Source organism: Prionailurus viverrinus, chromosome C2 (assembly GCF_022837055.1).
Source record: "Prionailurus viverrinus isolate Anna chromosome C2, UM_Priviv_1.0, whole genome shotgun sequence".
NCBI lineage: Eukaryota > Metazoa > Chordata > Mammalia > Carnivora > Felidae > Prionailurus > Prionailurus viverrinus.
Window position 1 is genome coordinate 48,729,545 of NC_062569.1, and position 22,624 is coordinate 48,752,168.

General features: G+C 34.9%; 1 protein-coding gene across 1 annotated transcript in view; it reads right to left on the reverse strand.

The window, feature by feature from the left end:
• Positions 1-1,254: 1,254 nt before the first annotated feature.
• The window catches only part of DHX36 (DEAH-box helicase 36), a 50,365-nt gene continuing 28,995 nt past the window's right edge, over positions 1,255-22,624 (reverse strand). The window contains exons 15-25 of the mRNA XM_047874827.1: positions 22,159-22,302; positions 20,157-20,274; positions 19,433-19,531; positions 15,104-15,277; positions 14,850-14,936; positions 13,744-13,827; positions 11,159-11,258; positions 10,975-11,065; positions 6,031-6,151; positions 5,010-5,162; positions 1,255-4,605 (exon numbers count right to left, since the gene is read on the reverse strand). Of these exons, the coding sequence (XP_047730783.1) occupies positions 4,420-4,605; positions 5,010-5,162; positions 6,031-6,151; positions 10,975-11,065; positions 11,159-11,258; positions 13,744-13,827; positions 14,850-14,936; positions 15,104-15,277; positions 19,433-19,531; positions 20,157-20,274; positions 22,159-22,302 (1,357 nt within the window). The 3' untranslated portion in view covers positions 1,255-4,419. The remainder of the gene's footprint in view (positions 4,606-5,009; positions 5,163-6,030; positions 6,152-10,974; positions 11,066-11,158; positions 11,259-13,743; positions 13,828-14,849; positions 14,937-15,103; positions 15,278-19,432; positions 19,532-20,156; positions 20,275-22,158; positions 22,303-22,624) is intronic.

Below are 22,624 nucleotides of genomic sequence, written 5' to 3' on the forward strand. Positions count from 1 at the left end.
GCCTGACTGGCTCAGCTGGGGGAGCATGTGACTCTTGGTCTTAGGGTCGTGGGTTCAAGCCCTACATTGGGTGTGATTAATCTTTAATAAAATCTTTGAAAACAACTTAATTAAAAAATGGGTTCTTTGAAAAGGTGAATACAACTGATGCACCTTTTAGCAAGACTAATAATAAAGAGAAAATTACCAGTGTCAAGAATGAAAGGGGACATCATTACAGATTCCTGAGAAATTAAAAGGATAAAGAGATATTTAAACAACTTCAGACTCATAAATTCAACAACTAAGATAAAATGGGCCAACTCATGGAAAACCACAAACTACCAAAGCTCTAAATAGTCCCCTAACTACTAAATAGAATTTGTCTAAAAACTTCTGAAAAAGAAATGTCAGGTGCAGTTTCACCGGAGAATATTTTTAATAATTTTACTTCTTTATTGTGAGAGAGAGAGGGGGGGGGAGGCAAACAGGCAGAGAGAGGGAGAGAGAGAATCCCAAGCAGGCTCCATACTGTCAGTGCAAGGCCTAATGTGGGGCTCGAGCTCACAAAACTGAGAGATCATGACCTGAGCCGAAACCAAGAGTCAGACACTTAACCAGTGGAGCCACCCAAGGGCCCCTCACAGAATTCTTAAAAGCATTTAAGGAATTAACACCAATTCTATACAAACCTCTTTCAGAAACTGGAAGAGTAAGACTTCCCAACTCATTTTGTAAGGCCACCATTACCCCACAAAAAGGAAACTATAGACTGGTATCCCTAATCATAGAAATAAATGCAAATTAAAACCACAATGATACAGGACTCCACATCTACTGAAGGCTAACCTTAAACACCACCAAATAACAAAAATACCAAGTACTAGCAAGGATTTGAAACACTTGGAACCCCTCATATATTGCCAGTGGGAATGTAAAATAGCACACCCACTTTGGAAATCAGTTTGGCAGTTTCTTACAAAGTTAAACACACTTACCATATGATACAACAATCTTAATCATAGGTATCTTCCTAAGAGAAATGAAAACCTTTATCTACACACAGCCTTGTATACACATGTTCACAGCAGCTTTATTTATAATAATAAAAAAAAAATAACTGAAAGGTCCATCAACTAGTCAAAGAATAAACAAACTATGGTATAACCATACAAGGCAATACAATTAAACAATAAAAAAGGAACAAACTACTGACACATGCAACAACATGACTATCTCAGAAGCATTAAGTAAAAGCAACTGGACACAAAAGACTAAATATGATTTTCCATTTATTGGAAATTCTAGAAAAGGCAAAAATAGTGACAAATAGCAGATCAATGGTTGTCAATGGGTAGGAATAGAGGCAGGGGACTGACTGCAAAGGGGAAAAGGAAAACTTAGGTGATGGGAATGTTCTATATCAGGATTATGGTGGCAGGCATTACATGACTTTATACGTTGACAATATTCATGGGATTGATTATACACTTGAATTGGCAAATTTTATTATATATAAAATAATTCCTTAAAGCTAAAAAAAAAAAAAAAAAGCATGGAAATACATGAAAAGGTAACAGTGGTAACATGCTTTTCTTCATATATTCAATTCCCAAATATTCTACAAATAAGGGTTTACTGTCTTAAAATCAGAATAAAAATATTTAAAAACAATTAGCATATTATACCACATGATCACAATTACTTAAAAATAAATATACACAAACACAGAGCTAAAAGAGTGGAAGAAAATTTATGATTTACTTTGGGTGAAGGGGTACTAAAATAAATTCATTCTAAAGCTTTTCAATAATTTCTAGCTTTTAGGGTGGACTTTGTTTTAAAAATATAGGAAGAACAGAAAATCACCTGTAACAGGTATAAACGTATCTAGAGCTTTTGCCTAAGTTAATGAATTAGGAAGCATTACATGCATTCACTTTTCAAAGACACATTCTAAAGATTACTCAGGGGTTTCTTTGTCCCCCCCACCCACCCAAGTTTCTGTCTTAGTTATTCTAGACAGAGTTCAAGAGTTCAAGAGTTCTAGGTATTGCTAAGAATGGTGAGGCAAATAGATTTTTCTTTTAAATGTCTTGATTCTTTAAAACTACTAAATAACAAATAGTACTTAGATCTGGAACAAAATTTTCCACTCAGTAATATACTATTTTGTAAACAAAAGAAACAACACAAATAGCACCTTCAATCAAGATTTCCATCCTGATCAGCTGTACAGAAGACATAAATTGAGAGTGATAGTAACCACTTTAATCTCTCTCAATAGCTGATTTAAACAATTCTTTAGGAACATTTTCCTCATTCATATGGAGATTAAATATTGGTTTGGGAACATGGAACCAATTTAGTAATAATCCCTTTTTTTTTAAAGAGATTCTTTAAATGCTTTCTTCCAAGACCATTTTGGCCTCCTGTGAATTTAAACTGGAGAGTAAAAGCAAGAAAAAACACACATACACAGACATAAAAACACTCATAGAGCAAATGGGACCCAATGGTCAGGTCACCTTGAGTTTAGGGACAAAACCACAATATTGTCATAGGACTCAATGCAAGAATTCAGTAAAAGATCACTTTTGGGAGACTAGCCAAGAGAATGGACTTAGGACACAGTACATTCAAAACCTTTAGATAATAAGGATAGGTTGACACACATTCCCAGAAATGAGAGCAGTACCTGAACCAGTGCTGTTACTCAGATCACCATAGCATTATGAATAAATCCCAGTTATTATTCGATACTCTTCCTTTGGTTTCCTTACATTTATTGGAAGGCACAGTAAAATTTGAATTTTTTAGAGTGCAGCAGGATGTTCTTTTATTTCTTTTTGCGGTAGAAAAAAAGAAAGTCTGGTTCAAACTGTTAGATCACAAAAGAAATGGTAGAAACAGAGGCCGCAGCAAACACTCAATGATGGAGACCATGTGTTTCAGTTAATATGCTTTCTGCCAAGTTACACACAATATACTACCTAAAAGTGGCTTAACTCAATGAAGAAGGGTTTAGGATATTAAAATAAGTCCACGTGCAAGGCAAATCTAGAACTGGATAATTCAGCAGCTCACTAGCATTATCAAGGACTGTAGTGATTTATATCTTTCCACTGAGCCAACATCATTATCCCCTGGAATCCTAAAATGGCTACAGCAGTGCCAGATTCGGATAAGACAATGTCCACAGGAGAAAATTTCCTCCTCTAAATCTACTAGTGAGGAAAATCTTTCTCAGATGCCCTCTCGCAGATCACTCGTCAGTTGCTATTGACAACACAGGTTCACATACTCATGCCTCATCAGTTACTTCTAAGGAGAATAAGACCATGCAGAACTGGCTTAACAGTCCGAGTTACCCTTGAGGAAGACAGTCTAATACCCCTGGGCACAAGGCTATGTAGAGGAAGAACACTTGAACAGTCAAGCGAATGGGGAGGAAAAAATGGCTGTTGGATAGCAACCAACAGTATCTATCACAGTCTGATAAGGCTGAAAATATTAGCCTATCACTAGCCCTGTCACGCTAGCTTCCATTGGTTAAGAGGGTAAAGCAGAACTCAGAACACAAAAATGAATGTAAAATGGATTGCTATAAAAAAATAAAATCCAGGGACAAATAATAACTAAGATTTAGTGAATACATTCTATGTGCCAGACACTAGTCTAGGCACTTTACATTAACATATTTGATCCTCAACAATTGTTACTTTTATTTTACAGATAAAGAAAAGAGAAAAGCCAAGTAACTTGCCCAAGGGAGCTGGTAAGTCACAGCTGAAATTTGAACTTAGGTGGTCAAGTCTAGACTCATGTTCTCAATTGCTACATTATGCTGCACCGGGTAAAGTAAAAGGGGTACAAATATATTCTAAAAAGATTAAAAAAATCAAATAAGCCAAAGGATAGATGGATGTAGAAACCAAGCCAAAAAGCTAGATGAGATTTATACACTGTACATTTTATTAAATACTGGGCTTTATAACAGATTAATTTACCTCTAATAGAAGTTTTACTTAAAAATGTGGTTGTGTTCAAATTTTTAACTTGATACTGCTTTTTGGCTAACCATTCTGTTTTTTACCGGTTTCTGTATTCAGTCACTATGGGCAGAAAGATTAACTTTTCTTAAAAGAACAAAGGCATTTCTCAAGTGGTACAACATTCAATATATATAAGAGCAGTCCTCCCAAAGTGTGGACATGACCACAACAGAATATATGATCAGAAAACATATTGCTTTTTATGGTATATTTATAATAGCTACAGATAACATTGTTAAATCATGCACATTACATCTTTACTACCTACTGAAGATTTCTACCTTACATATGGAAATTATTCATGTCCCGTGGTTTGGCATCTAGCCAAAAATTAAACTATGATGGAAAATGGCTGTCAAAGTTTCAGACCACCACAGAAAAGTTGTCAGCTGTAATATCCATCCTGGAATCGTGGTGGAAAGTTCCTGGGACTTGCTTTTTCCTGTGTTTTAATCAAGTCTATAATAGCTGACAGTACTGCACAGTCTCTGGATTTAGTGTCCTTCCAATCTACCGGATGGGGACTTTCGATCTTCTCTTGCAGAAGGATATCTAGTTCTTTTCTTAATTCCTAAGGTTGGAAAAATCACATATGTTCAACAACGGCAAATACACTATTAAGCGGAGTAATAAATAAAAGTGACTTTAGCTGTTACAAGGAATTTCATAAGCTATTATACATAATACTGAAATATTTAGTGAGCAACTAACTAAAGTGTGGTTATGAGTAGCCAACTAAAGTATACTCCAGTTAAAAAATTCAAACTTCAATCACACCGAGCCGTTTAGAACGGCTGGTCCATAAATACCTCAAGAAACAATTCTGAGAAACTGCATCAATTTCTCAACACCATTTGCTCTGTTCAAATAGAGCAAGAAATGTTTAATGCAACATATATAACACTTGGGACAAAACCGCAAGATCACATGCTAACTTGCCTGCAGATTCAAAGACAATCATGTAAAGTCAGTCACCTTAACAAGATGGGCAATTCTTGCTGGAGACTGAAAGACAATCCATTCATCTACGGCAATAGTTTCCTGATCATTATCCTTCTGGATGGAAATATCACCTCCAAAGAACAAGAGACAGTATGGGGAAACCTCTGTGCAGTCATACAAGTATATCTGTAATGAGAATTAAAGCAAACTAAAATGTTCAGGAGTCTAAAAGAGTATTGCCACATTAATTCACTGCCACCAGTACTAATGATATTAGTGCTTTCCTTCTAAATCAGGTGTTATCCTGCTAGTGTGATTACTGAAACTAATTTTGAGAATGTATCATTTTAAACTAGCCAGTCTTCATTAATCCAGAGAACACAGTTTTATATTTGTTTCATTTCAAATAGCACTGTTCTTTAAAAAAAAATATTTCCTGAGTGACACAATGAAAACACTAATGTATCTGAAATTATTTTTATCTATATATAAACAGAATCTCACTCAATGTTCTGACCAATACTTGATACATTGAAATATCAGCAAAATTCTTTGGTGTAAACCCCTATACCCGAGAATGCCAGTATTTATTCAAAACAGGCTCTGAAGGAAAACTATGCAAAGCAAGTAACTGTCCCAATTAAATAAAATACAAAGATCCATCGTGATAGACCTGCTGCACATTAAAAATATATTTTCTTCAAAGAGTTATAATTCGGGGCGCCTGGGTGGCTCAGTCACTTAAATGTCCAGCTCAGGTCATGATCTCAACAGTTCATGGGATTGAGTCCTTCCATACCCCACAGCCACCACCTCCTAGCAGGCTCACAATGACAGGGCTGAGCATACTTGGGATTCTCTCTCTCTCTGCCCCTCCCCCACGCATGCATTTTCTCTCTCTCAAAATATATAAACATTAAAAAGGAAAAGCCTTAATTCATGTCAGAAGAAAACTTTTCAGAAGAGAACAAATTTTGTTCATAATTGTGAGAAATCCGCAACTGTAAAAAAGATCGATGTTCGAGGTGCATGATTATGTTAAATATTCACTTACGCTACTTGTTCTCATCTTCAGGTGATAGATAAGCCAGTTGTAGTGAAATTCTGTTTGCTCCACATTAACAGATTTAGGATGAATAGCAACTAGTCCATCAGTTTTTGTGTAAACTTTGACCCTTTAAAAAAAGTTAAAATGCAATTTGTTAGACAAATTCTAGGAGATCCAAACCAATCCCAGAATCTAAAAAAAAATTCCACAGGTGAGTTAACTTTTTGTTACATAAATTTACAAATTTGTATTTGTGAACAGAATTTTAACAAACATGGAAAAATATCAGTTAAATATGAATAACCACATGACAAACTCTTTTCTCGCAGGTGTAATTACTGAACATCTTAGGTGAGGAAATATCCCTTAAATCTGTTATTCACACTATACTACTAAAAAACTAAGAATAAAATAAATATCTGAAATAATTCTAAGGTATTCAGACCAAGAGAATAGTGTATACATTTTACCATCAATCACAATACTGACAATACCCTTAATTTCCAAAATAACTTTGTAAAATGAACAATTATGGGGACCCTGGGTGGCTGAGTCGGTTAAGCATCTAACTTTTAATAAGGATCTCAGCTCAGGTCATGACCTCATGTTTATGGGATTGAGTGCTGAGTTGGGCTCTATGCTGACACTATGGAGCCTGTGTGGGATTCTCTCTTTGCCTTTCCCTCTACTTGTGTGCGAGCGTGCATCCTCTCTCACTCTCTCTCAAAATAAACATTTTTAAAAAATAAAGAATTTCATAGGTTACACACCCAGATGAATATAAAATAAAAAATTAAGAATTTTCTTTAAAAGGAATTTTAGCTACAACTAATTTTTAAAAACCTATCCTAAAATGTTATCAATCGTTTCTTATTCATTCAAATCCCCCAATTTCAGAATGGGAATACTTGGAATAAATGTATTTTTTTTAAATATGAAATTTATTGTCAAATTGGTTTCCATACAACACTCAGTGCTCATCCCACAGGTGCCCTCCTCAACACCCATCACCCACTTTCCCCTCCCTCCTCACCCCCATCACCCCTCATTTATTCTCAGTTTTTTAAATTTTTTTTTCATGTTTTTATTTATTTTTGAGGCAGAGAGACAGAGCATGAGCAGGGGAGAAGCAGAGAGAGAGGGAGACACAGAATCCGAAACAGGCTCCAGCCTCTGAGCTGTCAGCACAGAGCCCGACACGGGGCTTGAACTCACAGACTGTGCCGAGCCGAAGTCGGACGCCTAACCAACTGAGCCACCCAGGCGCCCGTTATTCTCATTTTTTTTTTTCAATATATGAAGTTTATTGTCAAATTGGTTTCCATACAACACCCAGTGCTCATCCCAAAAGGTGCCATTCTCAATACCCATCACCCACCCTCCCCTCCCTCCCACCCCCCAACAACCCTCAGTTTGTTCTCATTTTTTAAGAGTCTCTTATGCTTTGGCTCTCTTCCACTTTGACCTTTTTTTTTCCTTCCCCTCCCCCATGGGTTTCTGTTAAGTTTCTCAGGATCCACCTAAGAGTGAAAACATATGGTATCTGTCTTTCCCTGTATGACTTATTTCACTTAGCATAACACTCTCCAATTCCATCCACATTGCTACAAAAGGCCATATTTCATTCTTTCTCACTGCCAAGCAGTATTCCATTGTGTATATAAACCACAATTTCTTTATCCATTCATCAGTTGATGGACGTTTAGGCTCTTTCCATAATTTGGCTATTGTTTAAAGTGCTGCTATAAACATTGGGGTACAAGTGCCCCTATGCATCAGCACTCCTGTATCCCTTGGGTAAATTCTTAGCAGTGCTATTGCTGGGTCATAGGGTAGATCTATTTTTAATTTTCTGAGGAACCTCCACACTGTTTTCCAGAGTGGCTGCACCACTCTGCATTCCCACCAACAGTGCAAAAGGGTTCCCATCTCTCACATCCTCTCCAGCCATCTATAGTCTCCTGATTTGTTCATTTTAGCCACTCTGACTGGCATGAGGTGGTATCTCAGTGTGGTTTTGATTTGGATTTCCCTGATGAGGAGGGACGTTGAGCATCTTTTCATGTGCCTGTTGGCCATCTGGATGTCTTCTTTAGAGAAGTGTCTAATTCATGTTTTCTACCCATTTCTTCACTAGATTGTTTTTTGCGTGTGGAGTTTGGTAAGTTCTTTATAGATTTTGGATACTAGCCCTTTGTCTGATATGTCATTTGCAAGTATCTTTTCCCATTCTGTCGGTTGCCTTTTAGTTTTGTTGATTGTTTCCTTTGCAATGCAGAAGCTTTTTATCTTCATGCTTCTGCACTGCAAAGGAATAAAGGTATTCTGACATAGCTCTAGTCAGTCTTTCAATTTCCAGGGTCTTTTCTTTGATAGTCATAAAAGTTTTACCTCAAAATACACGAGTCTTTAATCAATATTATTCAACATGGAGATGTCTGACAGTTTCTTTTGAAACAATCAATGGTAATTGCCGTATTAAATGACAACATAAAAGCTCTTAATCCATTAATACTTCCTATTTGTTTTTAAGAGTATTTTTCCATGGTTCTAGGAACTCATAATACTTCTAACCAAATTCATGAATCACAGTCATGAGTCCTTAGAATAAAATCAGAAATTATTCTTCCTCACCACAGCCTATTTAACCAATGCCACCTTATAATCCTACATCATGAAAGCAGCAGGGGTTGGCAAACTTTTTCTGTACAGGACCACACAGAAAATATTTTAGGCTTTGTAAGCCAGATGAGCTCCATCACAGCTACTCAAGTCTGCTGACAAAGCAGGAAAGCAGACACAGATAACATGTAAACGAAGAGGTGTGGCTGTTCCAATAAAAATTTATACCAACAAGATTTTGGCCAAGCATGCTAAAATTGGCTGATCCCTGGTCTAGACCAAAATAAAGCACCAATACAAACAGAACTACATTTTTTTCCGTAACTCCTTCATAGGATGGCAGAGAAATTTATAAAATGTATTTCAGAGTCTGTTAAGCTATCTGTAAAGACAAGAATGGATATTTTAAAAAACTGACAAAGTAATGATATCAAAAAAGTACCTGGTTCACTTAAAGTGTAGATAATCCAGTTACAATGATTAAAATTCATGTTATCCATAACTTCCTATGTGACAATAAGGTTTTCCAAACTCTGCATATTTGACATATTAAACTGAGTAATCCTTGTCGTGGAGGCTGTCCTGGATATTAAAGGTTTAATAGCATCTCTGGCCTCTATCTACTAGATGCTAGTAGTACTGCCCCCGCTGGAACTACCTCAAATGTCACAGTCAAATAAAATGTCCCTTGGCAGGTAAAGTCACCCCAGTTGAGAAGCACTGCCCTAAAACAATGTCTGCACTTTAATCTGTCCTTGAGATCTTGTATGTTTTCATGTTTATCATCATAGGATATCCAAACTTTTTCATTTAATGTCAGTTTATTTTGTTATTGTACAGTAACTGTTTTATATGCCTTATTTTAAAAAAAAAAAATTTTTTTTTCAACGTTTTTTTATTTATTTTGGGACAGAGAGAGACAGAGCATGAACGGGGGAGGGGCAGAGAGAGAGGGAGACACAGAATCGGAAACAGGCTCCAGGCTCCGAGCCATCAGACCAGAGCCTGACGCGGGGCTCGAACTCACGGACGGCGAGATCGTGACCTGGCTGAAGTCGGACGCCTAACTGACTGTGCCACCCAGGCGCCCCATATATGCCTTATTTATATGAGCTTAAATGCCATTATAATATGATAATATCAAATAATTTCCCCACTTTTTTTTTTTGGACACCTATGTTCTTTACAATACACCTTTTTAAAAAACATTTGGAATTACTTCCTTAGGACACAATGCTCAAATTAACATATTCACTTATGAATCCACTGGCTAGGGACTATTTTAATGACATGACACAAGAGTCTAACATGTCTTCATTCACACACTACTACACATCTGTGACTTAGAGTTGCTGTTTCCTCACTAGAATGAACTTATTTGCTAGGCAAAAAATATGCCTTGCAGTCTCCAATTATTCCTGAGGCTAATTATTTGTACATATATTTAAAAGTTATACCTTATTACCTAAAACAGTGAAATCACCACAATTTTCATCAAAGAGGTAAATTAGAAAATTATGTGTCTTAGAAGAGAAAAAATCCTAAGAAAGTCTTCTCTAGGTAATATCCATCCATGCACTGTTTTTAAATGTTTATTTTTGAGAGAAACAGAGAGAGAGAGAGAACACAATCAGGGGAGGGGTAGAGAGAGGGAGACACAGAATCCAAAGCAGGCTCCAGGCTCTGAGCTGTCAGCAGAGAACCCGACGTGGGGTTTGAACTCACCAACTATGACATCATGACCTGAGCAGAAGTTGGACACTTAGCCGACCGAGCCACCCAGATGCCTCTGCACTGACTTTTTTTTTAATAGCTGGCTTACTTTACTAATATTTACCCTAGTATTATATTTCATTAACGTTCTTTGTGAATAATGGGTGATGGGAGAGCTGACTCCAGGTAAGTGCTATGAGGGAAAGTGATGCCTGTGTTAAATAGTTTGCATTCTCTTAAATTTATTACTTTTTTTAATCTTTATTTTTTATTTTTGAGAGAGAGAGAGAGAGAGTGCAAGCAGGGTAGGAACAGAAAGAGGGAGACACAGAATCCCAAGCAGGCTCCAGCCTCTGAGCTGTCGGCACAGAGCCCGACATGGGGCTTGAACTGACAAACTGTGAGATAATGACCTGAGCCAAAGTCAGATGCTTAACTGACTGAGCCACCCAGGTGCCCCTGCATTCTCTTCAATTTAGATCAAAAGTAAAGAACAAGAACATGGCCCAAATATAAAAAGAACAAGTTTAAAATATAAGCTCTGCTGCCATAAAGAGGATTTCAAAAGCTGAAGGAGACAATTACAAATAATTCATAATAATCTTCAATGCTTACATTTTTCTTTTTTTACCCAAATTTAGTCGGATTTTAGCAACTTTAGGATATAAACCAGCACAGATGACAGCTTTAATTATCTTCTCATTATCTATTGGGAGTAGGTAGAGGGGAAAAAAATTAAAATACAGATACAACAAACAATGCAAAAAGCAAGCTATTTACACTGCATTTTCTTCTTTACCTGAATTTATATTAGATTTTGGATCTTTAGGATTTCTACTGCTTACAAATCCAGCTCCAAGAAGATGCTCAGCAAACTGTCCTTTCATGTTATGCAGCATCTAGGGAGCAATGATAACAAACAGAACTAGAATACCTTTCATACAGATTTTTATAGGGGCCATACAACGTATACTCATATAAATAGCTCTAAGTTTTCCTTGCTTTATAAGACACTTGCAAAAATGTGATGTTTTAGAGCAGAGGCTGGCAGACTACAAAATTTACAAACACCTGTTTTTGTCAGTAAAGTTTTACTGAAACAAAGTCACACTCGCTCAGCTATTATTTATGGTTACTTTTACACTATAATAACAGAAGTGAGTGGCTCTAACAGAGACCATATGGCCTATAAGCCTAAAATATCATCTGATTTTTTAACAGAAAAGTTTTGCCTGCTATTAAGGAATAACCACTGATGTTTTAAGTATTGCTCCATTCTGCAGAAGATTCATTAACATAATTTAAAAAATGGTTCTCCACCCCATATTTTGAAAACAAACAACCCCCCCCCCAAAACAGAAAAGCATAAATAAAATAATCAACATCCATATATTTCTACTACATCCATAGTTCTACTACTGAGAATTAACTGCTGTTACATACTGGCACAAAGGCTTAATGTCTGTTTTTTTGTTTTGTTTTGAAGAAGAATCCTAATTTGAATAAAAATGATGCATGGCTCATTATAAAGCACACAAGTAATACAGGAAGTACAAATGAAATTTCCCTAACTCAGTTTAGTCAGAAGTAACCATTAACTAACTAAATAATACTGCAGACATTTACACATATATACTGACAGAAGAGTTAGATAGAAATGCTATCCTAACAATGGGATAATGTATAAAAGCTATTTTAATATGAGTATTAAAATTAATTTGAGTTCAATTCTTTGGGGGTGCTGGATAATTTGAGTTCAATTTTAAAAAGGTAAATAGAAATAAAAATTAAACTGATGAATCTTAAATTTTCACAATCACAAAAGATAATAAAAGATCCTTTAAGCTTAAAATAAGAGATTAGGAAACGTAAAGTTGGTCTTAAGTCTATATTCCTTTTGTGAACTACGTGACTCTGACACTCCAGACCATGTCCTGGTTTTTTTATTACCATTATTTTATACTGTTCAGAATAATAACTATTCTACTCTGTTCTATTCTGTATCTTTAATTCCCAATACCGTTTTGTATTTGTTCTATATTTAAATAATATCCACACACAACACTCATTGATTTAATAGGTACTCTCCATTTCTGAAATTCTTTTTATCTCTTAGTAGACAGCAATTCAATGTCTCTTTTTCAAGAACAGCTCATGGGTGTAGTATTTCAAATGCATTCTTGAATGCCTGTCCTCTGTCTTTATAGGTGAATTAATATCTTGACTGGATAGAATATTCTCAACCCTTGGATTCAGTTATCTTTTCATACATGTAGTTCATTTTATTTTCTGTATTGAAGGAAATGTTCTTGCACATATCTCTGAATACATAGTCATAATTACACCTGAATTTTCTATGGAGAGACACCTATTATCTTTATGATGGATCCGTCCTGTCTTCCTGTCTAGAAGCTTTTTACTTATTGTTTTCAATTTTTTCTTTTGTGGCTGCATCTACAAACTGTGATTACCTAGACTCTTTCTTCTATATCAATCCTTTACAGGGATATCCATTTTGTTCCCTGTAATTCTTTTGGTCATCAATGTGTCTTCTTAGGTCAGCAGTCTTTTCATCCACTCTATTATTGGTTTATTTTCTTATCTTTGTTTTATTGAATTCATATTCTTCCTAAACTGTTATTTACTATGAAGCAGTTGTACAGTATTCTCTGTTGAGATATGTTGTAATCTATTCTTTTTTGACATTGATTGTTGTAACTTTGAGAACTGTCATATTTCATTTTGTTAATGTTTGCACAGCTTTTATTAGATTTGCTAGACATGCTAGATTCTTGATTCTTTTACCCCCTTGTACATTTGTTAAATGTCCAGTACCAAGGTTCCTGCCATATCACTGGAATGTACATGTAACAGGGGAACGTGAGGAATTCCTAATCTTACACTTCTCCAATTCAGTGTAGAGTCGTTATGTCTGATGTCTATCTGTCCTATTTACGATCTCTGGTTCACAAAGGCCTCCTTTCCAGTGTTTTCTTATTAAAGATAACCTACCCAAAAGTTAAAGATACTGTTTATTATTTTAAAATAGATTTTAGGAGTATCAGTGAGCATTTTCAGGCTGAATCATCCAAACAGCAACTAGAAGGTGGGGGCAAAGAGTACCCAAGCTTTACTACATTTTCCTGCTGTACTCTGGAATCTTGTTTCTTTTCTTAGCCATTAGCCACCTTTATGTTTATTATATTATATACCTTTGTTTTGTTGCAGTTGATTTATTTAATAAAGATTCCTTCTATTATTTTGTATAATCATTTAACTTCATATAACAAACTCACACCATTAACTTTTTTGCTGAAGATCTAACTATACAAAATGGATACATATAAACATATTTGGGAATCATTTCAAAACATTCACCATTACCTGCAATGTGTTTGAAGACAAAAAGTATTCCCAGCAATAGTCTTTTTCATATCTGAAACCACGTCGTCTAGCATCTTCCCAGCCCTATGGGGCAAAGAAATTAAAGAAAACTATTAATATTGTTCATCAAAGCAAAGATTCTTACTAGCTTATCTTTATTTTGGTAATAACTTACTCTTCTACCAATACTTCATCTTCTTTATAAACTACTCAAAGAATTTTGAAATTCACATACTATTAAAAAAAAGCACTCCCCATGATTCTAGTTGTTAAGATATACCCACTAATGAATTTCCAGACCTTTCTTCATACAAACAAGTAAAAGTTATATAACAATATACTGTGTATTTTATACAAAATGCCATCATATATATTAGGTATTAATAAAAAAGAACACTCTGCTGAACAAATTCTAATGCTACTGTATTGGCATATACACAAACATATATATATATATATATATATATATATATATATATATGTATACGAAGTTATATACACAGACAAGGGAAGATGGGGAAAAAGAAAAGTTAATACTGGATGAGCTCAAAGAAAAAAAATACATAAACTTTCCCATAATACGTGGTATAAAAATGAATCTAGAGCTACAGTAAAAGGATACTATCTCTAAAAACCTAATTACATTTATTTAAATTTTGCAAATATGGGTGATAAATGTATTCCTCACATAAGCTTGACTTTTGGGAGGAGAAACGGTCTCTCTAAATAATGTGCATGATTAGCATACTCATCAAAATGTTAAATCTGAATAAGTTATAGTTTATTAATAAACAGACTAAGACCATCTTTTACGAATGTCAACACAAAGATATAAATGAATATAAAATAGATTTTTAAGATAAACTGTTAATTTGTTCTACTGTTATCAAAACACAAATACAGATTTTTTTTCCCAAAAGGGTAAATGTAATGAACTATCAAAAAATGTATCATGTGCAATGTTTTTTAAATGTTCACCTAATTTTAAACACTCAGCAATTTATTCCTGATACCTATTAAATATACACATTTTAAAAAGTGAGTACGTCTATTATCAGCTTTTCACTTGAATGAACTGTCACAATCCAGAACAAGTCATTTTTTACCTCAAATGCATTCACAACTGTCAGATGGTCACTTTTGGTATCTTTTGCCAATTCTTTTCTTCTTGCATCTGCAATCTTTTCTTTGCCCTTAAGAAAGAAGAAAAAAAAAGAAAGAAAAAATAGATGAAGGCCACTTAAATTGCCCTGATGGTCAAGTGAGAAAGGCATTCAAATAAAATGCTGAAAAATGGATCTCAACAAAAACTATTCTGTGAATATAAAAACACTTAGCCTTTTATCTGTATCTTTCTTACCAATGGAATGACAAAGGGATCTTTGAAGCTGAGACTAGCAGCAATGGTGAGTACTGGGTCTAAACAACAGAAAAGAGCTCCAAAAAGAATCATTTTTCCAATGTGTGGCTCAACTGGTAATCGTGCTAAGTGGACTCCAAGGGGTGTCAATTCTTCTTGTTTATCCAAAGCATTCTGTAAAGCACGGATTTATGTTTAAAATCAACACTGTAAAGCATCCTATTCAAAGCTATTTTAGTTTGCTTTAAAATAAACAACAGGAGAGTTCTCACTCTTAGACCCAAATGCTTTAATATCGTTCGATGCTGTTTTCTTCACCAAAACAGAATTTCTGAAGTCAGCAAAGGTTAGAAACTTACATTAAAATAGACAAATAAAATATCCACAACCTGGCCCTACTCTAAATGTTAGGAGAGAAATAAGAGAAATACCACATCAGCAAACTTTCAATTAAATAAAATCACCCCCTGGTGTTGTGGGACAAAATAAAACAAAGAAAGAAACAACTATTATATATTCGAAATATATAATGCAAAGCTTTGATTCTGGTAGTTTAAGAGACATCAGACAGGAAGGCAAGAAATAATGGGCATATCCAGAACACTGAAAACTGGGGGTGGGCTACTGCTCTGATTACCTAGGTAATTTGGTCCAATTGTCCCACTGAATATAGTTAGGAAAGCTGCTTGAAGACACTGAGGAGTTAAAAAAGAAGTATAAAAATTTTAAGTATAGAATTTGGAGAATAACAGAAGTCCAGGGAGGTGAGCCCAGAACTGGTGCTTCTTTTCCTGGCAGAAGCAACATAAATCTTCGCTGGAGAAAGTTATCATCATCTTAGGTTTCAAATTTTTATCTACAAAGAGCACTATAAATGCAATGTCCAGTACACAATTAAAATAACTAGGTACACAAAAAGATATCAACAAAAAATAAAAACCATAACCCGTATGTATCCCATCAGAAAAGACTTCTACTAAACATTTATGGTGGAAATAACCTTAATCTTACAAAAAATTCTTTCAGAGAACAGAAAAACAAAAAAAATATATAATGCTCCCTACTTGTTTTTTTGTACCTGGCATAATCTTGGTAACAAACTGGACAGGGACATTTGGAGAAAGGAAAACTACTAAATAAACTTATGCATGAGAAACCACAGGGAGGAAAAAAAAAAAAAAAGGCAAACTGAATCCCAGCAAGTTAGATTTGTTTCAGGAATGAAAGTTGGTTTAACATTTGAAAAAAAATCAATGTAATCCAATACACAGCAAATTAAACAAGAAAAAACCCACATCATAATCTCATGAGAGGCAGAAAAGGGATTTGACAAAATCAATTATCCATGCACAATAAAAATCTTTTAGTAAATCAGAAACTTCCTTAATTTGACAGTTTCCATGAAAAAAACCTTCAACAAATACACTCAACAAATTGTTGACAGCTTTCCCTCTGAGAAAAAGAACACAAGAATGTACACTATCATAACACTTCTGCTCAAGATTGTACTATGGGTCCTAGATGATTGGAAAGGGATAAACAGAACTATTTATAGGGCCCCTAGGTGGCTTAATGGGTTAAGTGTCTGACTCCTGATTTCAATTCAAGTAATGATCTCATGATTTCGGTTTACAAAATGGGAGCCCTGTGCTTGGGTCCACACTGACAGCAAGGAGTCTGCTTGGGATTCTCTGCCCCTTCCCCAACCAACCATCAACAAAACTAAAAAGCAACCTACAGAATGGGAGAAAATATCTGGAAATGACATATCTGATAGAAGGTTAGTATTCAAAATATATAAAGAACTTATAAAACTCAACACCCTAAAAATGAATAATCTGATTAAAAATGGGCAGAAGACATGAACAGACATTTTTCCAAAAAATATAGATGGCTAACAGACACATGAAAAGATGCTCATCACTTGTCATTAGGGAAATACAAATAGAAACCACAATGAGATATCACCTCATGCCTATCAGAATGGCTAAAATCAACACAAGAAACAAAAGGTGTTGGCGAAGATGTGGAGAAAGGGGAATCCTAATGATGCACTGTTGGTGGGAACCCAAACTGGTGTATCCACTGTGGAAAACAGCATGGCCATTCTTCAAAAAGTTAGAAATAGAATTACCTTACAATCCAGCAACTGCATTACCAGGTATTCGCTCCAAGAATACAAAAATACCAATTCAAAGGGATACATGCACCCCAAATGTTTACAGCAGCACTGTCGACAATAAACTATAAAAGCAGCCCAAGTGTCCACCAAATGATGAATGGATAAAGAAGATGTGGCATGCATATATATATATATACATATATATACATATATATGTGTGTGTATATATATATATATATATATATATATATATATATATATATATATATAATGGAATATTACTCAACTATAAAAAAGAATGAAATCTTGACATTTCCAAAGATGTGGATGGAGTATCATGCTAAGTGAAATAAGTCATTCAGAAAAAGACAAACACCTAATAATTTAACTCATACATAAAATTTAAGAAACCAAAGAGCATAGAGAAAAAGAAAAAGAAAAACAAAAACAAAAAATCCCAGAGAGGCAAACCAAGAAACAGACTCTTAATTACAGAGAACAGATGGTTACCAGAGGGGAGATGGGTTAAACAGGTGATGGCGATAAGGAATGCACTTGTGATGAGCACTGGGTGTCTTAAGAAGCATCAAATCACTATATGGTACACCTGAAACTAATACTACACTGTATTTTAACTGGAATTTAAATAAAAACTTTAAAAAAGCTTTGGAATCTACTGTTGGGAGAAGGATTTGCTGGCCTTTTCATGATGGAGAAGGATTTGCATGGCCGTTTCATGCAAACGGCTAAGTAAAGACTGGCTCTTAAATTCAGTTAGGAGACAAGAAGCCACCCACTTGGGTCAGAGTCCAACTGTTCTCTGGTCATCCATCTCTACCATCAACAGTAAGGTGATTCTCTGATTGCCACCTAGCTCTATTCTATTAGACGAAATAGCAGCAAAGCTCTATTCTACTAGATAAAAGCCTAGATGGGAAGACAGGTCAGCAGTAAAACTGTACTACTTCCTAAAGTACCAGGAACCTCACTAAACCTAATACAAATTCCAACAAAGACAGATAATTAACTATGCTTTTTCATTTAAATAACTCACATTAAAAGCTACTACAGTGTTCTGATGTAGGTCAAATTCTCAAAATTACCTGTATAAATGGCTTAAATAAAAATGAAATATATAAGGTACATCTTCAGAAACCTCTAACCCCACACGAATCAACAGAATTTTAGCAATGTCAAAAATGTTCTATGTGCAATGTGACTCGAGATGCTGAATTTGTAATTTACGTCAAAATTCAAATTTAAATAGTCACATGTGACCAGTGGCTGCCTTATTGGAGAGGACAGCTTGAACCACTTTTTCTCTTCTCTGAGCATTACCTCACAGCGCCCTTCTCCTCACTCTGGGTACTAATTCATAGCCAGTCCTGTGACTCTTCTCAATATGGTCTTGTGCAGGGATGGCTACCAACTAAGTAGTCACTTGTTAAGTCACTGAAACTAGTTTCTCAAAACAATGATGTCACAGAAAGAAACTAAAGCAGAACAAAACAAAACAAAAAAATTAAGACCAGTATTCTTTCAAAAATACAAGAACTGCCTTCATAAGATGTCCACAGTCATTAAATTACTTGGATTTGAGAAAAGCTCTGAAAACATTATGGTAATCAGAAGAATCTAAGAAACCAACCAAATTCATCTGAAGAATGCAAATGAAGACAAAGACCAGTAAACTGAAAGATATAAAATTTTATCTAGTTTTTTTTTTTTTTTTTAATGTTTATTTTTGAGAGAGACAGATAAAGTATGAGTGGGGAAGGGGCAGAGACAGAGAGAGGGAGGGAGGGAGACACAAAATCTGAAACAGGCTCCAGGCTCCAAGCTGTCAGCACAGAGAACAATGCGGGGCTTGAAATCCAGAACAGCGAGATCATGACCTAGGCTAAAGTCGGACGCTTAACCGAATGAGCCACCCAGGTGCCCCCAAAATTTTATCTAGTTTTAAAACAAGCCTACAATGAAAGAAATTGTGTGGAAAGGACCCAGAATAATAAGACCATCACAAAGGTATCATTTTATAACTTTCTAATTCACGTTTCGTATACCAAGCCAAAGAGTAAATCAAATTTGGCACTGTGTATTCATTGATCTACTTCATAGTAATGAGAGTAAATTTTTTAATCAGGTGGCTTACGTGCTCTAACATTATAAATCTAACTTAACATTTTGAAAAATAAAATAAAATTTACCAGTTCCATCAGGTGTTTTATGGAGAGTGACACCGCTTCATCTGATGGTGGATCCATTAACCTACTCAGAAAATAAGCAATTCCACCTAGCCTTAAAATCTGGGGGAAGACAAATATAATTAAACATATATCATATACTGACATTAACAGTTTAGTCATGCCTGTGTCAATTAATAAAGCATCAAACTTATACATGATTTTCACATTACTACTTTCTATCACCCACCAGCTTTATATTAATGACAAAAGTAGCTGGTTAAAATCTCAACAAATAGGTTAATTTACCGATCATTTTCAAAATAAAAAGGTTGTTTCTATCAAAATACATATAAAATGCCAAAAAATGGTGAGTGGTTTATCAGACGGACAGCACCTTAAGATGTAGTAACAGTACATGTAGCTAATATTTATTTATTGAACACTTACTCACTACATGCCAGGCAATGTTCTAAAGAATTCTATATAAACTTTATTTAAATAACTTGCCACTAGCTTGTCAGGGGAGTTAGGATTCAAACACAGGCAGCATGATCCTAGAGCAGTACATGATAAAATGTGTTTAATAAACATTTGAAGGAAGTTTAGAGACAGTTTACTAAAACACACACACACACACACACGATAACAATTCTTCACAGATTAACATACTACTTTCTTCTATACAAATGTTGAAAATTAGAACCCCACTCTCCATTTAGTTTCTTAACTCTCCCACCTAATTTACCTTTATTTGTAAACAAAGCTCTTCCAGAGGAGTTCTCAAAATTTCTGGCAGTTGATAGTCATCCAGAAGGCTTGCTCTAAGACCATTATATAGATGATAGCAATGACCAGGCTGCACTCTTAAAAAATAAATAAATAAAAGGAACATTACCAATGACTTTTTAGAACTCCAGAGAAAATAGCAGGCAGGGAAAATAGCCAATATCTGTATCATATGAACTACACCATAACTAACTTAATATTTCATTTTTATTAATCATACATTCCTTCTCCCCATGTATCTGAGTAACATTATCTAGATCCATTATCCCTATGTTCTAGTTTTAAGAAAGAGATGATTTCCTCCCCGCACCAATAATTTGGTTCTTTTTTACTAACTTACAGATTCCAGAATGCTGTGCTTAATAACTGTTTACTGAGGTTTACCCTCTATATGCCTTGTGAGCATTTTATGTAATAATCCTAGCATTATGTTAACCTGTCTATATTATTTAAAATCTTTTAAGTATGTGCTATTTAGTGAGCTCTCAGAGGGATTTTGGAAATGTTTTAGTTGCTGAATTTTTCTTTAGTGATATAAATGGACAGTGTTAAGGACAGACATGTAGAGGTGAGGGTATTCATATATTTTCAAACAGAATAAATATTCCTATGGACTCTTGCTGCTAAAGGAGGGGGAGGCCCGTTTTCTATAGGAATAAAAATAAATTCTAAAATTCTTAGCTATTTCTGTCACAAGTATACAAAGACCCATCATCTATTAATATAACATGCCTGTAAAAATGAAGAATGCTTCCACTGAGGACCATATAATATACTTTGATCTGGCCTTCAAAGTAATTATTAATCAAATCAGGCTTTGCTAAAGGAATTTTTATCTGTGGACCCTACAAGGGGCTATTTTTCATTTGAATTAAACCACTGTAATTCCATAGTTAACTTCTATCAAGCTACTGCAAATGAAAATTTAGATGAAACAGAATACTTCGTTTACTTTATTTCTAGAACCGTTTTATGGATCAAACCTAAGGCTAGTATGTTTACTATTCATATAAAAAAGTGTACCACATGGTGAATACTACTTGAATTAGTATCCAGTGGTATTAAGTCTTCATGAGAAAACCTCAGTCTTAGATATTATTCTTAGAATAAGCTATCACTTCAGCTCAAGAGCAGCAACTGCATAATCTAATAAATGGCCTACAAATTGCAGTGGGATAATCTGCAAAGATTATAGCAAGATACAGAGCTTTACTACCTACAAATGTAAAACAAAGTATTGCTGAAATTATCTAACTCTTCTTTCCTTACTTACGCCAGTTATCTGAAGATTAACGGAAATTTTTTCGTACTACCTGTAGGAGGCAAAAGAAAAACTCTCTTCTACAACTTCAGACATGATTCTACCACTCATATGAATAAGGGTGTAAAACTTCTAGGAAGTATCTATTAAAATGAATAATAAGTGCAATTACTTGTGTTAAAGGCAAATCACTCTACCATTAAGATAGAGATATTATTTCTTATGCTACCCCCATATCAATGAGAAAACTTCCTTGTGTTTTCATTGGTAACTAATAGTGAAAAACCAGTATAGATGTAAAGTACAGGGTTAGGAGCCCAGACTGGAGCCAGACTGCCCGAGTTCAAGTCCTGACTCTGCTACTTACACAACTGTTTAACTTTTAATTTCTTTATACCTTAATTTCCATACCCTTAAAATGGGGGCAATAACCTAGTTCCTAGCATTGTTGTGAAGATTAAGCAAGTTATTATATACAAAGTGTTTAGGAGATAACATGACATTCAAATATTATTACTAGTTATGATTAGTAATTCATGCTTTTTAAAAAATGGAAGCAATTAAATAGAACTAATAACAAATTAACAAAGAATGTTAATTTTAATTAACTAGATTGAAAAATTAAAAATAGAAAACTTGGCAGATATTTTTCCAAAGAAACTATGATTAAAACAACTTACAGACAAAGGTTCCATCTTACCTTCCAGCTCGACCTTTCCTTTGTTTGGCATTAGCTTTACTAACCCACTCAGCAGACATGGTACTGATGTTGTTTTGTGTGTCAAAGTGTGTCTCTTTTATTTTTCCTCCATCTATTACATAAACTACATCATCTATGGTAATGCTGTTTGGAAAACAGATGTATGAAATATTAAAAATACATTAAAAGCACATAACCTCTAACAGGACTACAGATAGGGACTTCAAAGCATTTTTAATTAGTCATATTGATTTTGCAGTTTGGGATTTTCACCACTGTTCCCACATTCACCAACATTACAGGGATCAAGCCCCTTGTTGGGCAGGCAGCATCAGGAGCTGTAGTGGCAGTCAATTCTGCAGATGACATGAGGAATTTTTATTTGCCCATAGTCAAACTTCATAGCTTGCTTGATGACTTTTGTACCTAGCTCTGTGGTCCCAAGTTCCCACATGGTTTAATATCA